The 18,980-nt window shown below is 34.6% G+C and overlaps 1 protein-coding gene and 3 non-coding genes across 7 annotated transcripts; 1 reads left to right on the top strand and 3 right to left on the bottom strand.

Annotated features, from left to right (window-relative positions):
* On the bottom strand, positions 1-73 carry TRNAQ-CUG (transfer RNA glutamine (anticodon CUG)). Its single transcript has one exon. It is a non-coding gene; the product is annotated as a tRNA-Gln (tRNA).
* Positions 74-7,022: 6,949 nt separating this feature from the next.
* Positions 7,023-7,095, bottom strand: TRNAQ-CUG (transfer RNA glutamine (anticodon CUG)). The gene has a single exon. It is a non-coding gene; the product is annotated as a tRNA-Gln (tRNA).
* A 4,609-nt stretch (positions 7,096-11,704) lies between these two features.
* TRNAQ-CUG (transfer RNA glutamine (anticodon CUG)) lies at positions 11,705-11,777 on the bottom strand. Its single transcript has one exon. It is a non-coding gene; the product is annotated as a tRNA-Gln (tRNA).
* An 884-nt stretch (positions 11,778-12,661) lies between these two features.
* On the top strand, positions 12,662-17,391 carry LOC138265963 (uncharacterized). Of its 4 annotated transcripts, XR_011199445.1 has the most exons (5): positions 12,662-13,211; positions 13,258-13,669; positions 15,082-15,184; positions 15,711-16,793; positions 16,840-17,385. XR_011199445.1 is itself a non-coding variant. In XM_069214189.1 (2 exons), exons 1-2 carry the CDS (start codon positions 14,079-14,081, stop codon positions 15,820-15,822), a joined length of 1,218 nt encoding a protein of 405 aa, XP_069070290.1. In that variant the 5' UTR covers positions 13,678-14,078; the 3' UTR covers positions 15,823-16,071. The 4 variants fall into 4 exon arrangements, 1 of the variants encoding a protein (XP_069070290.1); XR_011199444.1 differs by lacking the exon at positions 12,662-13,211 and having other exon boundaries at positions 13,224-13,669; positions 16,840-17,391; XR_011199446.1 differs by lacking the exons at positions 12,662-13,211; positions 15,082-15,184 and having other exon boundaries at positions 13,224-13,669; positions 16,840-17,390.
* Positions 17,392-18,980: the final 1,589 nt, after the last annotated feature.

The raw sequence follows: 18,980 nt of genomic DNA on the forward strand, positions 1-18,980 counted from the left end.
AGGTCCCACCGAGATTTGAACTCGGATCACTGGATTCAGAGTCCAGAGTGCTGACAATTACACCATGGAAACCTCCATGAGTTGAGATTTTTTGCCATTGTGAAAGAAGAGAATGCCTCAGTTGGTAGCTTTATTGTTGCTGCAAAAACTATATCCCAATTGGATATTAATAGTAAAAAGAGCTATAATGCTATTTGTATTTTTTGAATGGCATCCTTCCATAAGTATTTTAAATATGTAAAAGTTTACCATATTATGAAAGTTATAAAATGTTGTTCGTTTTTGATTGTACAACAATAAAACCTTTTAAATTTACAAATTGCTGCAGCAGTATCTCTGTCTCTGGTAGAGGTGGTTCCATGGTATAATGGTTAGCTCTTTGAAATTTGAATTAAATTAACTGACTTCATCTTTAGTGGGCCGTTTTGTTGCTCATGAACTACTACTCATCTGTCAGCTGTGCTCATTGATTGCACACAGCAAATACCAGTAGGCTGAAATAGTCATTACATTATTGTTTTCTAAATGTCTTTCAGCTGTTTGCAAGTTGTAGAAACTCAAAATGTGCAATACATGTGACACAAAGGTCTTGTCAAAATATCTAGACATTTTTAAATCATATCCTGTTTCTCTCAAACACATTTCAGAGAGCTAATTCACAACACTACCTTTTTAACCTTCCTGTTATTGATCAGGACAAGATAGCACATTTTAAAGTAGACGCAGTCCTCAAAACAAAACTAGAGGAATCAAAATTGCAGCATTATTGAGATACAAGATTTGTCATTCTGAACATTAGTGTTGGAAATGTGTAGTACAAAGGTCCTCAGACAGATTTCCAAGAGTCAATCTGCAATCATAAAGTATAATCTTTTGATAAGATGTATTATAGGTAGATACTGATCTGATTTTCTTTTCACCACTATACACAACTCATGCGCACTGTATAAATCAGCTATATTGGTACAAAAACAATGAGCAAAAAACAACTATCTCAATTTCTGAATATATAGAAAAAAGAGGAAAAGATACTCATGATTCAAATGTGGATAAACATCAACTCTTTGTTATTTTCACCTCTACTAGCTATATTTAGTTATGATTTATATGTTTATATTTTAATATAGTCATACACACTCGCACTGCTACATATGCATAAATACTTATCTATAGGGTAATAAGTCACAGTAAGTTCTTAAATATTACATTTTTCAAACCAAACATTCCAACAAGTAAAGGCAAACAATAATCTTACAGCTCAGGAAGGTCAAACTGAAATTTGAACAGGGATCACTGGATTAAGTGTTCAAGGTGCCTACCATTACATTATGGACGGCTTCTGTACTAGTGTGAAGTTTCCATTGTTACCGAAGATAATTCCTCAGTTTGCCGCTTATATGGTATTGCAAATAGATACCCCATGTGGTAAGGAATATCCAACAAAGTTTAATGTTATGTAACTGCTTTGGGCAACATCCTTTCCAAGCAGTTTTAAATATGCAAATGTTTACCAAAATATGAAATTAATAAAATGCTGTTCATCTTAGTTTGCGTAATATTAAAAACTACCATATTTCAAAATTGCTGCAGCAATTTGTGCTTTTTTTTTTTAGCATGAGTGGTTCTATGATGTAATGGTTAGCACTTGGGCCTTTGAATCCAGCTATCTGAGTTCAAATCGCTGTGGGGCCATTTTACAAATATATCAGGGGGTTTTTCAAACTCATTTCAGAAGGATTACTCAAGACACTACATTTTTAAATCTTCTGTTTACTGATAATGTAAATGGGGCATAATTTAATTAACAAGCCTCCATAAACCATGAGTAGAGGAATCAAAAGTGGGGTATTACTGCGATTGAAGAAATACAGTTTTGATGTTAACCTTGAAACTGAAAAAGGAAACAAACTTCACACTGATTTTCAATGGTAATTCCACAATCAAAAAATACTCTCATTTGATTAGACGTATCATAGGTATTAATCTTGTTTTCTCTTTCAAAATAATTAACATATGAAATGCACTGTAGAAGTAAAGAATATGGTCAGAAAGAAATGAGCAAAAAGTAACTATCTCATTTCCTGGACATAGAGAAGATAGAGGAAAATCTACTTGTGTTAAAATGTGGATAGACAACATCTGTTTCTGATTTTCACCTCTACAGATTCAATATTTAATCATTTGTATTTTATATTTTCATGGAGCTACAAAGAAAGATATGGCTACATAGACATCGATAGCTATATACAAGTTTATATGTATAAGTATATAAAGTGAAGATTATATTTTCTGAGACTAAAATTCTTAAAAGTCAATGGCATATTAAATTCTAAAAGGTTGGAAGGTCCCACCGAGATTTGAAATCGGATCACTGGATTCAGAGTCCAGAGTGCTGACCATTACAGCATGGAACCCTCCATGAGTTTAGATTTTTTGCCATTGTGAAATAAATGAATGCCTCAGTGGGTAGCTGTATTGTTGCTGCAAAAACTATATCCCAATTGGATATTAATAGTAAAAAGAGTTATAATGCTATTTGTATTTTTTGAATGGCATCCTTCCATAAGTATTTTAAATATGTAAAAGATTACCATATTATGAAAGTTATAAAATGTTGTTCGTTTTTGATTGTACAACAATAAAACCTTTTACATTTACAAATTGCTGCAGCAGTATCTCTGTCTCTGGCAGAGGTGGTTCCATGGTATAATGGTTAGCTCTTTGAAATTTGAATTAAATTATCTGACTTCATCTTTAGTGGGCCGTTTTGTTGCTCATGAACTACTACTCATCTGTCAGCTTTGCTCATTGATTGCACACAGCAAATGCCAGTAGGCTGAAGTAGTCATTACATTATTGTTTTCTAAATGTCTTTCAGCTGTTTGCAAGTTGTAGAAACTCAAAATGTGCAATACATGTGACACAAAGGTCTTGTCAAAATACCTAGACATTTTTAAATCATATCCTGTTTTTCTCAAACACATTTCAGAGAGCTAATTCACAACACTACCTTTTTAACCTTCCTGTTATTGATCAGGACAAGATAGCACATTTTAAAGTAGACGCAGTCCTCAAAACAAAACTAGAGGAATCAAAATTGCAGCATTATTGAGATACAAGATTTGTCATTCTGAACATTAGTGTTGGAATTGTGTAGTAGAAAGGTCCTCAGACAGATGTCCAAGAGTCAATCTGCAATCATAAAGTATAATCTTTTGATTAGATGTATTATAGGTAGATACTGATCTGATTTTCTTTTCACCACTATACACAACTCATGCGCACTGTATAAATCAGCTATATTGTTACAAAAACAATGAGCAAAAAACAACTATCTCAATTTCTGAATATATAGAAAAAAGAGGAAAAGATACTCATGATTCAAATGTGGATAGGCATCAACTCTTTGTTATTTTCACCTCTACTAGCTATGTTTAGTTATGATTTATATGTTTATATTTTAATATAGTCATACACACTCGCACTGCTACATATGCATAAATACTTATCTATAGGGTAATAAGTCACAGTAAGTTCTTAAATATTACATTTTTCAAACCAAAAATTCCAACAAGTAAAGGCAAACAATAATCTTACAGCTCAGGAAGGTCAAACTGAGATGTGAACAGGGATCACTGGATTAAGTGTTCAAGGTGCCTACCATTACATTATGGAAGGCTTCTGTACTAGTGTGAAGTTTCCATTGTGACCGAAGAGAATTCCTCAGTTTGCCGCTTATATGTTATTGCAAAAAGATATCCCATGTGGTAAGTAATATCCAACAAAGTTTAATGTTATATAACTGCTTTGGGCAACATCCTTTCCAAGCCGTTTTAAATATGCAAATGTTTACCAAAATATGAAAGTAATAAAATGCAGTTCATCTTAGTTTGCGTAATATTAAAAACTACCATCTTTCCAAATTGCTGCAGCAATCTGTGCTTTTTTTTAATCATGAGTGGTTCTATGATGTAATGGTTAGCACTTGCGCCTTTGAATCCAGCTATCTGAGTTCAAATCGCTGTGGGGCCATTTTACAAATGTATCAGGGGTTTTTTCAAACTCATTTCAGAAGGATTACTCAAGACACTACATTTTTTAATCTTCTGTTTACTGATAATGTAAATGGGGCATGATTTAATTAACAAGCCTCCATAAACCATGAGTAGAGGAATCAAAAGTGGGGTATTACTGCGATTGAAGAAATACAGTTTTGATGTTAACCTTGAAACTGAAAAAGGAAACAAACTTCACACTGATTTTCAATGGTAATTCCACAATCAAAAAATACTCTCATTTGATTAGACGTATCATAGGTATTAATCTTGTTTTCTCTTTCAAAATAATTAACATATGAAATGCACTGTAGAAGTTAAGAATATGGTCAGAAAGAAATGACCAAAAAGAAACTATCTAATTTCCTGGACATGGAGAAGATAGAGGAAAATCTATTTGTGTTAAAATGTGGATAGACAACATCTGTTTCTGATTTTCACCTCTACAGATTCAATATTTAATCATTTGTATTTTATATTTTCATGGAGCTACAAAGAAAGATATGGCTACATACACATCGATAGCTATATACAAGTTTATATGTATAAGTATATAAAGTGAAGATTATATTTTCTGAGACTAAAATTCTTAAAAGTCAATGGCATATTAAATTCTAAAAGGTTGGAAGGTCCCACCGAGATTTGAAATCGGATCACTGGATTCAGAGTCCAGAGTGCTGACCATTACAGCATGGAACCCTCCATGAGTTTAGATTTTTTGCCATTGTGAAATAAATGAATGCCTCAGTGGGTAGCTGTATTGTTGCTGCAAAAACTATATCCCAATTGGATATTAATAGTAAAAAGAGTTATAATGCTATTTGTATTTTTTGAATGGCATCCTTCCATAAGTATTTTAAATATGTAAAAGATTACCATATTATGAAAGTTATAAAATGTTGTTCGTTTTTGATTGTACAACAATAAAACCTTTTACATTTACAAATTGCTGCAGCAGTATCTCTGTCTCTGGCAGAGGTGGTTCCATGGTATAATGGTTAGCTCTTTGAAATTTGAATTAAATTATCTGACTTCATCTTTAGTGGGCCGTTTTGTTGCTCATGAACTACTACTCATCTGTCAGCTTTGCTCATTGATTGCACACAGCAAATGCCAGTAGGCTGAAGTAGTCATTACATTATTGTTTTCTAAATGTCTTTCAGCTGTTTGCAAGTTGTAGAAACTCAAAATGTGCAATACATGTGACACAAAGGTCTTGTCAAAATACCTAGACATTTTTAAATCATATCCTGTTTTTCTCAAACACATTTCAGAGAGCTAATTCACAACACTACCTTTTTAACCTTCCTGTTATTGATCAGGACAAGATAGCACATTTTAAAGTAGACGCAGTCCTCAAAACAAAACTAGAGGAATCAAAATTGCAGCATTATTGAGATACAAGATTTGTCATTCTGAACATTAGTGTTGGAATTGTGTAGTAGAAAGGTCCTCAGACAGATGTCCAAGAGTCAATCTGCAATCATAAAGTATAATCTTTTGATTAGATGTATTATAGGTAGATACTGATCTGATTTTCTTTTCACCACTATACACAACTCATGCGCACTGTATAAATCAGCTATATTGTTACAAAAACAATGAGCAAAAAACAACTATCTCAATTTCTGAATATATAGAAAAAAGAGGAAAAGATACTCATGATTCAAATGTGGATAGGCATCAACTCTTTGTTATTTTCACCTCTACTAGCTATGTTTAGTTATGATTTATATGTTTATATTTTAATATAGTCATACACACTCGCACTGCTACATATGCATAAATACTTATCTATAGGGTAATAAGTCACAGTAAGTTCTTAAATATTACATTTTTCAAACCAAAAATTCCAACAAGTAAAGGCAAACAATAATCTTACAGCTCAGGAAGGTCAAACTGAGATGTGAACAGGGATCACTGGATTAAGTGTTCAAGGTGCCTACCATTACATTATGGAAGGCTTCTGTACTAGTGTGAAGTTTCCATTGTGACCGAAGAGAATTCCTCAGTTTGCCGCTTATATGTTATTGCAAAAAGATATCCCATGTGGTAAGTAATATCCAACAAAGTTTAATGTTATATAACTGCTTTGGGCAACATCCTTTCCAAGCCGTTTTAAATATGCAAATGTTTACCAAAATATGAAAGTAATAAAATGCAGTTCATCTTAGTTTGCGTAATATTAAAAACTACCATCTTTCCAAATTGCTGCAGCAATCTGTGCTTTTTTTTAATCATGAGTGGTTCTATGATGTAATGGTTAGCACTTGCGCCTTTGAATCCAGCTATCTGAGTTCAAATCGCTGTGGGGCCATTTTACAAATGTATCAGGGGTTTTTTCAAACTCATTTCAGAAGGATTACTCAAGACACTACATTTTTTAATCTTCTGTTTACTGATAATGTAAATGGGGCATGATTTAATTAACAAGCCTCCATAAACCATGAGTAGAGGAATCAAAAGTGGGGTATTACTGTGATTGAAGAAATACAGTTTTGATGTTAACCTTGAAACTGAAAAAGGAAACAAACTTCACACTGATTTTCAATGGTAATTCCACAATCAAAAAATACTCTCATTTGATTAGACGTATCATAGGTATTAATCTTGTTTTCTCTTTCAAAATAATTAACATATGAAATGCACTGTAGAAGTTAAGAATATGGTCAGAAAGAAATGACCAAAAAGAAACTATCTAATTTCCTGGACATGGAGAAGATAGAGGAAAATCTATTTGTGTTAAAATGTGGATAGACAACATCTGTTTCTGATTTTCACCTCTACAGATTCAATATTTAATCATTTGTATTTTATATTTTCATGGAGCTACAAAGAAAGATATGGCTACATACACATCGATAGCTATATACAAGTTTATATGTATAAGTATATAAAGTGAAGATTATATTTTCTGAGACTAAAATTCTTAAAAGTCAATGGCATATTAAATTCTAAAAGGTTGGAAGGTCCCACCGAGATTTGAACTCGGATCACTGGATTCAGAGTCCAGAGTGCTGACAATTACACCATGGAAACCTCCATGAGTTGAGATTTTTTGCCATTGTGAAAGAAGAGAATGCCTCAGTTGGTAGCTTTATTGTTGCTGCAAAAACTATATCCCAATTGGATATTAATAGTAAAAAGAGCTATAATGCTATTTGTATTTTTTGAATGGCATCCTTCCATAAGTATTTTAAATATGTAAAAGTTTACCATATTATGAAAGTTATAAAATGTTGTTCGTTTTTGATTGTACAACAATAAAACCTTTTAAATTTACAAATTGCTGCAGCAGTATCTCTGTCTCTGGTAGAGGTGGTTCCATGGTATAATGGTTAGCTCTTTGAAATTTGAATTAAATTAACTGACTTCATCTTTAGTGGGCCGTTTTGTTGCTCATGAACTACTACTCATCTGTCAGCTGTGCTCATTGATTGCACACAGCAAATACCAGTAGGCTGAAATAGTCATTACATTATTGTTTTCTAAATGTCTTTCAGCTGTTTGCAAGTTGTAGAAACTCAAAATGTGCAATACATGTGACACAAAGGTCTTGTCAAAATACCTAGACATTTTTAAATCATATCCTGTTTTTCTCAAACACATTTCAGAGAGCTAATTCACAACACTACCTTTTTAACCTTCCTGTTATTGATCAGGACAAGATAGCACATTTTAAAGTAGACGCAGTCCTCAAAACAAAACTAGAGGAATCAAAATTGCAGCATTATTGAGATACAAGATTTGTCATTCTGAACATTAGTGTTGGAAATGTGTAGTACAAAGGTCCTCAGACAGATTTCCAAGAGTCAATCTGCAATCATAAAGTATAATCTTTTGATTAGATGTATTATAGGTAGATACTGATCTGATTTTCTTTTCACCACTATACACAACTCATGCGCACTGTATAAATCAGCTATATTGGTACAAAAACAATGAGCAAAAAACAACTATCTCAATTTCTGAATATATAGAAAAAAGAGGAAAAGATACTCATGATTCAAATGTGGATAAACATCAACTCTTTGTTATTTTCACCTCTACTAGCTATATTTAGTTATGATTTATATGTTTATATTTTAATATAGTCATACACACTCGCACTGCTACATATGCATAAATACTTATCTATAGGGTAATAAGTCACAGTAAGTTCTTAAATATTACATTTTTCAAACCAAACATTCCAACAAGTAAAGGCAAACAATAATCTTACAGCTCAGGAAGGTCAAACTGAAATTTGAACAGGGATCACTGGATTAAGTGTTCAAGGTGCCTACCATTACATTATGGATGGCTTCTGTACTAGTGTGAAGTTTCCATTGTTACCGAAGATAATTCCTCAGTTTGCCGCTTATATGTTATTGCAAAAAGATACCCCATGTGGTAAGGAATATCCAACAAAGTTTAATGTTATATAACTGCTTTGGGCAACATCCTTTCCAAGCAGTTTTAAATATGCAAATGTTTACCAAAATATGAAATTAATAAAATGCTGTTCATCTTAGTTTGCGTAATATTAAAAACTACCATATTTCAAAATTGCTGCAGCAATTTGTGCTTTTTTTTTTTAGCATGAGTGGTTCTATGATGTAATGGTTAGCACTTGGGCCTTTGAATCCAGCTATCTGAGTTCAAATCGCTGTGGGGCCATTTTACAAATATATCAGGGGGTTTTTCAAACTCATTTCAGAAGGATTACTCAAGACACTACATTTTTAAATCTTCTGTTTACTGATAATGTAAATGGGGCATAATTTAATTAACAAGCCTCCATAAACCATGAGTAGAGGAATCAAAAGTGGGGTATTACTGCGATTGAAGAAATACAGTTTTGATGTTAACCTTGAAACTGAAAAAGGAAACAAACTTCACACTGATTTTCAATGGTAATTCCACAATCAAAAAATACTCTCATTTGATTAGACGTATCATAGGTATTAATCTTGTTTTCTCTTTCAAAATAATTAACATATGAAATGCACTGTAGAAGTAAAGAATATGGTCAGAAAGAAATGAGCAAAAAGTAACTATCTCATTTCCTGGACATAGAGAAGATAGAGGAAAATCTACTTGTGTTAAAATGTGGATAGACAACATCTGTTTCTGATTTTCACCTCTACAGATTCAATATTTAATCATTTGTATTTTATATTTTCATGGAGCTACAAAGAAAGATATGGCTACATAGACATCGATAGCTATATACAAGTTTATATGTATAAGTATATAAAGTGAAGATTATATTTTCTGAGACTAAAATTCTTAAAAGTCAATGGCATATTAAATTCTAAAAGGTTGGAAGGTCCCACCGAGATTTGAAATCGGATCACTGGATTCAGAGTCCAGAGTGCTGACCATTACAGCATGGAACCCTCCATGAGTTTAGATTTTTTGCCATTGTGAAATAAATGAATGCCTCAGTGGGTAGCTGTATTGTTGCTGCAAAAACTATATCCCAATTGGATATTAATAGTAAAAAGAGTTATAATGCTATTTGTATTTTTTGAATGGCATCCTTCCATAAGTATTTTAAATATGTAAAAGATTACCATATTATGAAAGTTATAAAATGTTGTTCGTTTTTGATTGTACAACAATAAAACCTTTTAAATTTACAAATTGCTGCAGCAGTATCTCTGTCTCTGGCAGAGGTGGTTCCATGGTATAATGGTTAGCTCTTTGAAATTTGAATTAAATTATCTGACTTCATCTTTAGTGGGCCGTTTTGTTGCTCATGAACTACTACTCATCTGTCAGCTTTGCTCATTGATTGCACACAGCAAATGCCAGTAGGCTGAAGTAGTCATTACATTATTGTTTTCTAAATGTCTTTCAGCTGTTTGCAAGTTGTAGAAACTCAAAATGTGCAATACATGTGACACAAAGGTCTTGTCAAAATACCTAGACATTTTTAAATCATATCCTGTTTTTCTCAAACACATTTCAGAGAGCTAATTCACAACACTACCTTTTTAACCTTCCTGTTATTGATCAGGACAAGATAGCACATTTTAAAGTAGACGCAGTCCTCAAAACAAAACTAGAGGAATCAAAATTGCAGCATTATTGAGATACAAGATTTGTCATTCTGAACATTAGTGTTGGAATTGTGTAGTAGAAAGGTCCTCAGACAGATGTCCAAGAGTCAATCTGCAATCATAAAGTATAATCTTTTGATTAGATGTATTATAGGTAGATACTGATCTGATTTTCTTTTCACCACTATACACAACTCATGCGCACTGTATAAATCAGCTATATTGTTACAAAAACAATGAGCAAAAAACAACTATCTCAATTTCTGAATATATAGAAAAAAGAGGAAAAGATACTCATGATTCAAATGTGGATAGGCATCAACTCTTTGTTATTTTCACCTCTACTAGCTATGTTTAGTTATGATTTATATGTTTATATTTTAATATAGTCATACACACTCGCACTGCTACATATGCATAAATACTTATCTATAGGGTAATAAGTCACAGTAAGTTCTTAAATATTACATTTTTCAAACCAAAAATTCCAACAAGTAAAGGCAAACAATAATCTTACAGCTCAGGAAGGTCAAACTGAGATGTGAACAGGGATCACTGGATTAAGTGTTCAAGGTGCCTACCATTACATTATGGAAGGCTTCTGTACTAGTGTGAAGTTTCCATTGTGACCGAAGAGAATTCCTCAGTTTGCCGCTTATATGTTATTGCAAAAAGATATCCCATGTGGTAAGTAATATCCAACAAAGTTTAATGTTATATAACTGCTTTGGGCAACATCCTTTCCAAGCCGTTTTAAATATGCAAATGTTTACCAAAATATGAAAGTAATAAAATGCAGTTCATCTTAGTTTGCGTAATATTAAAAACTACCATCTTTCCAAATTGCTGCAGCAATCTGTGCTTTTTTTTAATCATGAGTGGTTCTATGATGTAATGGTTAGCACTTGCGCCTTTGAATCCAGCTATCTGAGTTCAAATCGCTGTGGGGCCATTTTACAAATGTATCAGGGGTTTTTTCAAACTCATTTCAGAAGGATTACTCAAGACACTACATTTTTTAATCTTCTGTTTACTGATAATGTAAATGGGGCATGATTTAATTAACAAGCCTCCATAAACCATGAGTAGAGGAATCAAAAGTGGGGTATTACTGCGATTGAAGAAATACAGTTTTGATGTTAACCTTGAAACTGAAAAAGGAAACAAACTTCACACTGATTTTCAATGGTAATTCCACAATCAAAAAATACTCTCATTTGATTAGACGTATCATAGGTATTAATCTTGTTTTCTCTTTCAAAATAATTAACATATGAAATGCACTGTAGAAGTTAAGAATATGGTCAGAAAGAAATGACCAAAAAGAAACTATCTAATTTCCTGGACATGGAGAAGATAGAGGAAAATCTATTTGTGTTAAAATGTGGATAGACAACATCTGTTTCTGATTTTCACCTCTACAGATTCAATATTTAATCATTTGTATTTTATATTTTCATGGAGCTACAAAGAAAGATATGGCTACATACACATCGATAGCTATATACAAGTTTATATGTATAAGTATATAAAGTGAAGATTATATTTTCTGAGACTAAAATTCTTAAAAGTCAATGGCATATTAAATTCTAAAAGGTTGGAAGGTCCCACCGAGATTTGAACTCGGATCACTGGATTCAGAGTCCAGAGTGCTGACAATTACACCATGGAAACCTCCATGAGTTGAGATTTTTTGCCATTGTGAAAGAAGAGAATGCCTCAGTTGGTAGCTTTATTGTTGCTGCAAAAACTATATCCCAATTGGATATTAATAGTAAAAAGAGCTATAATGCTATTTGTATTTTTTGAATGGCATCCTTCCATAAGTATTTTAAATATGTAAAAGTTTACCATATTATGAAAGTTATAAAATGTTGTTCGTTTTTGATTGTACAACAATAAAACCTTTTAAATTTACAAATTGCTGCAGCAGTATCTCTGTCTCTGGTAGAGGTGGTTCCATGGTATAATGGTTAGCTCTTTGAAATTTGAATTAAATTAACTGACTTCATCTTTAGTGGGCCGTTTTGTTGCTCATGAACTACTACTCATCTGTCAGCTGTGCTCATTGATTGCACACAGCAAATACCAGTAGGCTGAAATAGTCATTACATTATTGTTTTCTAAATGTCTTTCAGCTGTTTGCAAGTTGTAGAAACTCAAAATGTGCAATACATGTGACACAAAGGTCTTGTCAAAATACCTAGACATTTTTAAATCATATCCTGTTTCTCTCAAACACATTTCAGAGAGCTAATTCACAACACTACCTTTTTAACCTTCCTGTTATTGATCAGGACAAGATAGCACATTTTAAAGTAGACGCAGTCCTCAAAACAAAACTAGAGGAATCAAAATTGCAGCATTATTGAGATACAAGATTTGTCATTCTGAACATTAGTGTTGGAAATGTGTAGTACAAAGGTCCTCAGACAGATTTCCAAGAGTCAATCTGCAATCATAAAGTATAATCTTTTGATTAGATGTATTATAGGTAGATACTGATCTGATTTTCTTTTCACCACTATACACAACTCATGCGCACTGTATAAATGTCCTGCTATTTGATGGAGTTTTGTTTTGACCAATGACTTTGTGTTTCACCACTGCGCATATTAGTTGCTCAATGTTCACCAGTAGCACATGGTATGTTTTGTTCAGTTGAGCCGCCTATTGGCTTTGACATGGCATTAGCCATTGCTTTCTGTATTCAGTTTAGCCGCCTATGGGCTTTGACATTGCATTAGTCATTACATTCTGTATTCTGCCTATTGGCTTTGACATGCTGTATCCAGTCTAGCCGCCTATTGGCTTTGACATTGCATGCCTATTGACTTTGACATGCTATTAGATATTCTGCCTATTGGCTTTGACATGATATCATATATTACATTTTGTATTCAGCTCCGCTGCCTATTGGCTTTGACATGATATCATATATTACACTTTGTATTCAGCTTAACTGCCTATGGGCTTTGACATGATATAAGACATTGTATTTTGTATTCAGCTTAGATGCCTATTGGCTTTGACATGACACTAGACATTGCATTTGATATTTAGGTTAGCTGCCTATTGCCTTTAACATGACATTGCATTTGATATTTAGGTTAGCTGCCTATTGCCTTCAACATGACATTGCATTTGATATTTAGGTTAGCTGCCCATTGCCTTTAACGTGGAGTTAGACATTGCTGTATTTTTCCAAGCTGTGTTTTTGCACCAGATGAACCAAGATGTTTTGCTCTCACAGTAGACTAGACCTGATAAGAGAGAGTACATGGGCGTTGTTTCTCTTCCCTTGAGCTTGGGAACAGGAGTAGTCTTGGAGACCTGGCCAGTCTCCAAAAGGCTTGCTCAGTTTCCCAGGTCTGAGAGGAGGGGGCACACCTTTGTAACGAATGTAACAGGCTGCAGAGAGTCAGATTCGAATCTGCCGGACCTCGTGCTGGAGCTTGGCGCCAGTTGCCAGCATCCCGTGTGGGTAGATGACACTCTTTCTCGCGGCTGACAGGGGTCTCAGCTTGCAGACCTTAGAAAGATGTAGCTGTAAATAGTTCCTACACGGTGAAGTATTTGTTTTGCTTTGCATTCAATATCTTATAAATATAACCTGCTGTGTATATTGCAAACTGATATATTTTGTTTGATTAACGCGGACTTGAAAGCTACTAATTCGTCATTCATTCATAAACATTGTGGTTGGGGAAGAATAAAATAACAATAAAAGTCTTCTTTGACCTCAGAAGTGCATTTCTGTTGTGTTATGTTAGTGCTTAGAAACTAAATAAGAGGAAAGCACTACAATTGGTACCAGAGGTCGTGGGGTGTCGGTCATTAAGAGGTGATTAAGAAGGGGTTTGACGAGTTAGTAGATTTCTAAGTGCACACTTTAGAAAGTGTAATTGTTTTTTTGTTGTTTGGAGAATTACAGAAATTGTTTTCTGTTTGGAGAATCACAGTAGCACGGCAGACCATGTCTGAGAATACATGTGTTGATGAACTGCCTGATGGTGCTAAGAAAAACTGTGAATTGTTTTCTGTTTGGGGAATTACAGAAGAAAATGCATGTGTAGCTAAAAGGCCTGATAATGTTTTGAGAAATAATTCCTGTTGTATATATGTAGAAAACGTGTGTTTTGGAAGTAATGATGACAGAAAGGTCTGGATACCTTTATCTGCTTACAGAGAAATGCAGGAGAAATGTAGGAAGTTGGAACATGAAAATAGGAATTTACGTGAGCAAATTAGCCCGACGGAAAGTTATAAAAGGGCTGTTTTTGAAGAATCTTCCTTGTCCCATTCCAGTAATGAGGGGGTTAAGACAGCTCCGAGCTGCACTGAGTTTCCGTGTGAGCCAGGGTTTTTGGCAGCCAAAGTGCATTCCTTAACTGATAACAGGGACGAGAGACCAGAATGTGATTTACGAAAAGTAAAACGAAGGATTTTAGAGCAAGACACCCCGAGTTTCATTAGCTTGTTTGATTTTTGGAAAAAGAATAGCCCTCATTTGAGTGAAATCCTAACACTTTTGTATATGGTCACTGTGAAAAATTATATGCAGTTGCGCGCTTGTGATTTGGCAAATGAAATAATGCAGACTTTAGGTTTCTGCGCAGTGCAAGAAGGAAATACTTATGTACATTTAAATCAAGAACAGGGAAGGAAAATAGTGCCCCTAGCTAGAATCATACAATGGATCTGGTACTTGCAAGACAGGGCTAGAGTACCACAGATAAAAGAATTACCAATGAAATTGTGTGCACCATTTGAATTCGTGTCCACTGAAGATAAAAAGCATGTTTGTTTTACTAATGATTCATTGACTGAAATGTTGTTTTCTGGCACCGTAGAAGGAATGGAGTTGTATAATGTGTGTCAGATTTTAAAGCAAGAGCTACGTGAGATGTGTCATTTTTATGCTGATTTTTGGTTCTTTGATAATGTTTTAGCACCTAACTGGTTCAATTACCTTGCAGATGTTAATGAGAAAAATGCAGAGAGAGAAGTGTTCACCCAGAATTCTGCCTTAGTGGGGATGGCTATGTGGGTGCACCAGAAATGTGAAAAAGCCACTTACAGGTGGGCAGAGATGAGAGAGATGCACATTCCCCTAGATTTGATAAAAACTGTGCAGCATGCACAAAAGCAATCTGTCATGCAAGCAGTCACAGAGCAGTTGGGGAGAGGAAAGTTGCCAGAACAGAAATGGCAAATTGATCAGGTTTTAGGGAGAGTGATTGCTGCAAATTACCAAGGAAAAATCGAAATTATGCTGATACCTAGAAAAGAATCTGATTCATTCATACAAATTGGAGACAGAATGGCCCAAATTGACAAAAGTGCAGTGAATGGAGGTTTGGTAAAGAATGAGTCTGCCCCAGCCCTTCTGACAGTGCAAGAAAAAGGAAGCTGTGGCGCAGCAGATAAAAACCTCAGTACTGATGTGTGGGCTGAAGCCCCAAGTGACCCTCCAGAACCTGCAGAAAATATAACAAAGGGCCCCAAAAACGTCCTGCTGATTATAAAACAGGGAAAGAAAGAGGAAGGGTGCAGTTTAAATGAAAAATGTTATTTGCAAGAAAAGTCATACTTGTTTCTTTTGCAGATCCTACCACGTTTCGCCACTGTCCCTGAGTGCGCTGTGTGGTCCCCCTTCCGGTGTGTGCGTGTGGGGTCGGGGAAGGGACCGAATCCCCAACCTGAACCTGGCTGAGTAAAGTGCCAGCCCCATGGATCCATTTTGCGCAAACTGCGCCTTCAGTTCAAGTTCAACTTGTTTGCTGTGTTTTTTTTTTTCCCTCTCGTATGGAACTCTGACTTTTGCTTATCTTCCAGCAAACCTTTCAGGTGGACCGTGCACCTTTACATGAGCAGAACTCATGCCACATCAAATTGCTAACACTGTTGAATTAGAGACTCATTCAGAAAAAAAAAAAAAAAAAAAAAAATTGCCCAGTCTTTTCTATGTAGATGTATCTGATGTGAAAGGTTATGAGATCAATGTGTTAATTCACTTCTATTGCTTTACAGGGATTGCTTTGATCATTGAAATTTGATTTGCTGATAATGTTTTTTTTGTTTGTTTGAAATATGAGATATGTGAAACAAAAATTCATTGGTCAAAGGGCGGAATGTCCTGCTATTTGATGGAGTTTTGTTTTGACCAATGACTTTGTGTTTCACCACTGCGCATATTAGTTGCTCAATGTTCACCAGTAGCACATGGTATGTTTTGTTCAGTTGAGCCGCCTATTGGCTTTGACATGGCATTAGCCATTGCTTTCTGTATTCAGTTTAGCCGCCTATGGGCTTTGACATTGCATTAGTCATTACATTCTGTATTCTGCCTATTGGCTTTGACATGCTGTATCCAGTCTAGCCGCCTATTGGCTTTGACATTGCATGCCTATTGACTTTGACATGCTATTAGATATTCTGCCTATTGGCTTTGACATGATATCATATATTACATTTTGTATTCAGCTCCGCTGCCTATTGGCTTTGACATGATATCATATATTACACTTTGTATTCAGCTTAACTGCCTATGGGCTTTGACATGATATAAGACATTGTATTTTGTATTCAGCTTAGATGCCTATTGGCTTTGACATGACACTAGACATTGCATTTGATATTTAGGTTAGCTGCCTATTGCCTTTAACATGACATTGCATTTGATATTTAGGTTAGCTGCCTATTGCCTTCAACATGACATTGCATTTGATATTTAGGTTAGCTGCCCATTGCCTTTAACGTGGAGTTAGACATTGCTGTATTTTTCCAAGCTGTGTTTTTGCACCAGATGAACCAAGATGTTTTGCTCTCACAGTAGACTAGACCTGATAAGAGAGAGTACATGGGCGTTGTTTCTCTTCCCTTGAGCTTGGGAACAGGAGTAGTCTTGGAGACCTGGCCAGTCTCCAAAAGGCTTGCTCAGTTTCCCAGGTCTGAGAGGAGGGGGCACACCTTTGTAACGAATGTAACAGGCTGCAGAGAGTCAGATTCGAATCTGCCGGACCTCGTGCTGGAGCTTGGCGCCAGTTGCCAGCATCCCGTGTGGGTAGATGACACTCTTTCTCGCGGCTGACAGGGGTCTCAGCTTGCAGACCTTAGAAAGATGTAGCTGTAAATAGTTCCTACACGGTGAAGTATTTGTTTTGCTTTGCATTCAATATCTTATAAATATAACCTGCTGTGTATATTGCAAACTGATATATTTTGTTTGATTAACGCGGACTTGAAAGCTACTAATTCGTCATTCATTCATAAACATTGTGGTTGGGGAAGAATAAAATAACAATAAAAGTCTTCTTTGACCTCAGAAGTGCATTTCTGTTGTGTTATGTTAGTGCTTAGAAACTAAATAAGAGGAAAGCACTACAATAAATCAGCTATATTGGTACAAAAACAATGAGCAAAAAACAACTATCTCAATTTCTGAATATATAGAAAAAAGAGGAAAAGATACTCATGATTCAAATGTGGATAAACATCAACTCTTTGTTATTTTCACCTCTACTAGCTATATTTAGTTATGATTTATATGTTTATATTTTAATATAGTCATACACACTCGCACTGCTACATATGCATAAATACTTATCTATAGGGTAATAAGTCACAGTAAGTTCTTAAATATTACATTTTTCAAACCAAACATTCCAACAAGTAAAGGCAAACAATAATCTTACAGCTCAGGAAGGTCAAACTGAAATTTGAACAGGGATCACTGGATTAAGTGTTCAAGGTGCCTACCATTACATTATGGACGGCTTCTGTACTAGTGTGAAGTTTCCATTGTTACCGAAGATAATTCCTCAGTTTGCCGCTTATATGTTATTGCAAAAAGATACCCCATGTGGTAAGGAATATCCAACAAAGTTTAATGTTATATAACTGCTTTGGGCAACATCCTTTCCAAGCAGTTTTAAATATGCAAATGTTTACCAAAATATGAAATTAATAAAATGCTGTTCATCTTAGTTTGCGTAATATTAAAAACTACCATATTTCAAAATTGCTGCAGCAATTTGTGCTTTTTTTTTTTAGCATGAGTGGTTCTATGATGTAATGGTTAGCACTTGGGCCTTTGAATCCAGCTATCTGAGTTCAAATCGCTGTGGGGCCATTTTACAAATATATCAGGGGGTTTTTCAAACTCATTTCAGAAGGATTACTCAAGACACTACATTTTTAAATCTTCTGTTTACTGATAATGTAAATGGGGCATAATTTAATTAACAAGCCTCCATAAACCATGAGTAGAGGAATCAAAAGTGGGGTATTACTGCGATTGAAGAAATACAGTTTTGATGTTAACCTTGAAACTGAAAAAGGAAACAAACTTCACACTGATTTTCAATGGTAATTCCACAATAAAAAAATACTCTCATTTGATTAGACGTATCATAGGTATTAATCTTGTTTTCTCTTTCAAAATAATTAACATATGAAATGCACTGTAGAAGTAAAGAATATGGTCAGAAAGAAATGAGCAAAAAGTAACTATCTCATTTCCTGGACATAGAGAAGATAGAGGAAAATCTACTTGTGTTAAAATGTGGATAGACAACATCTGTTTCTGATTTTCACCTCTACAGATTCAATATTTAATCATTTGTATTTTATATTTTCATGGAGCTACAAAGAAAGATATGGCTACATAGACATCGATAGCTATATACAAGTTTATATGTATAAGTATATAAAGTGAAGATTATATTTTCTGAGACTAAAATTCTTAAAAGTCAATGGCATATTAAATTCTAAAAGGTTGGAAGGTCCCACCGAGATTTGAAATCGGATCACTGGATTCAGAGTCCAGAGTGCTGACCATTACAGCATGGAACCCTCCATGAGTTTAGATTTTTTG

This window comes from Pleurodeles waltl, chromosome 2_1 (genome assembly GCF_031143425.1).
Source record: "Pleurodeles waltl isolate 20211129_DDA chromosome 2_1, aPleWal1.hap1.20221129, whole genome shotgun sequence".
In the NCBI taxonomy this organism is placed as follows: domain Eukaryota; kingdom Metazoa; phylum Chordata; class Amphibia; order Caudata; family Salamandridae; genus Pleurodeles; species Pleurodeles waltl.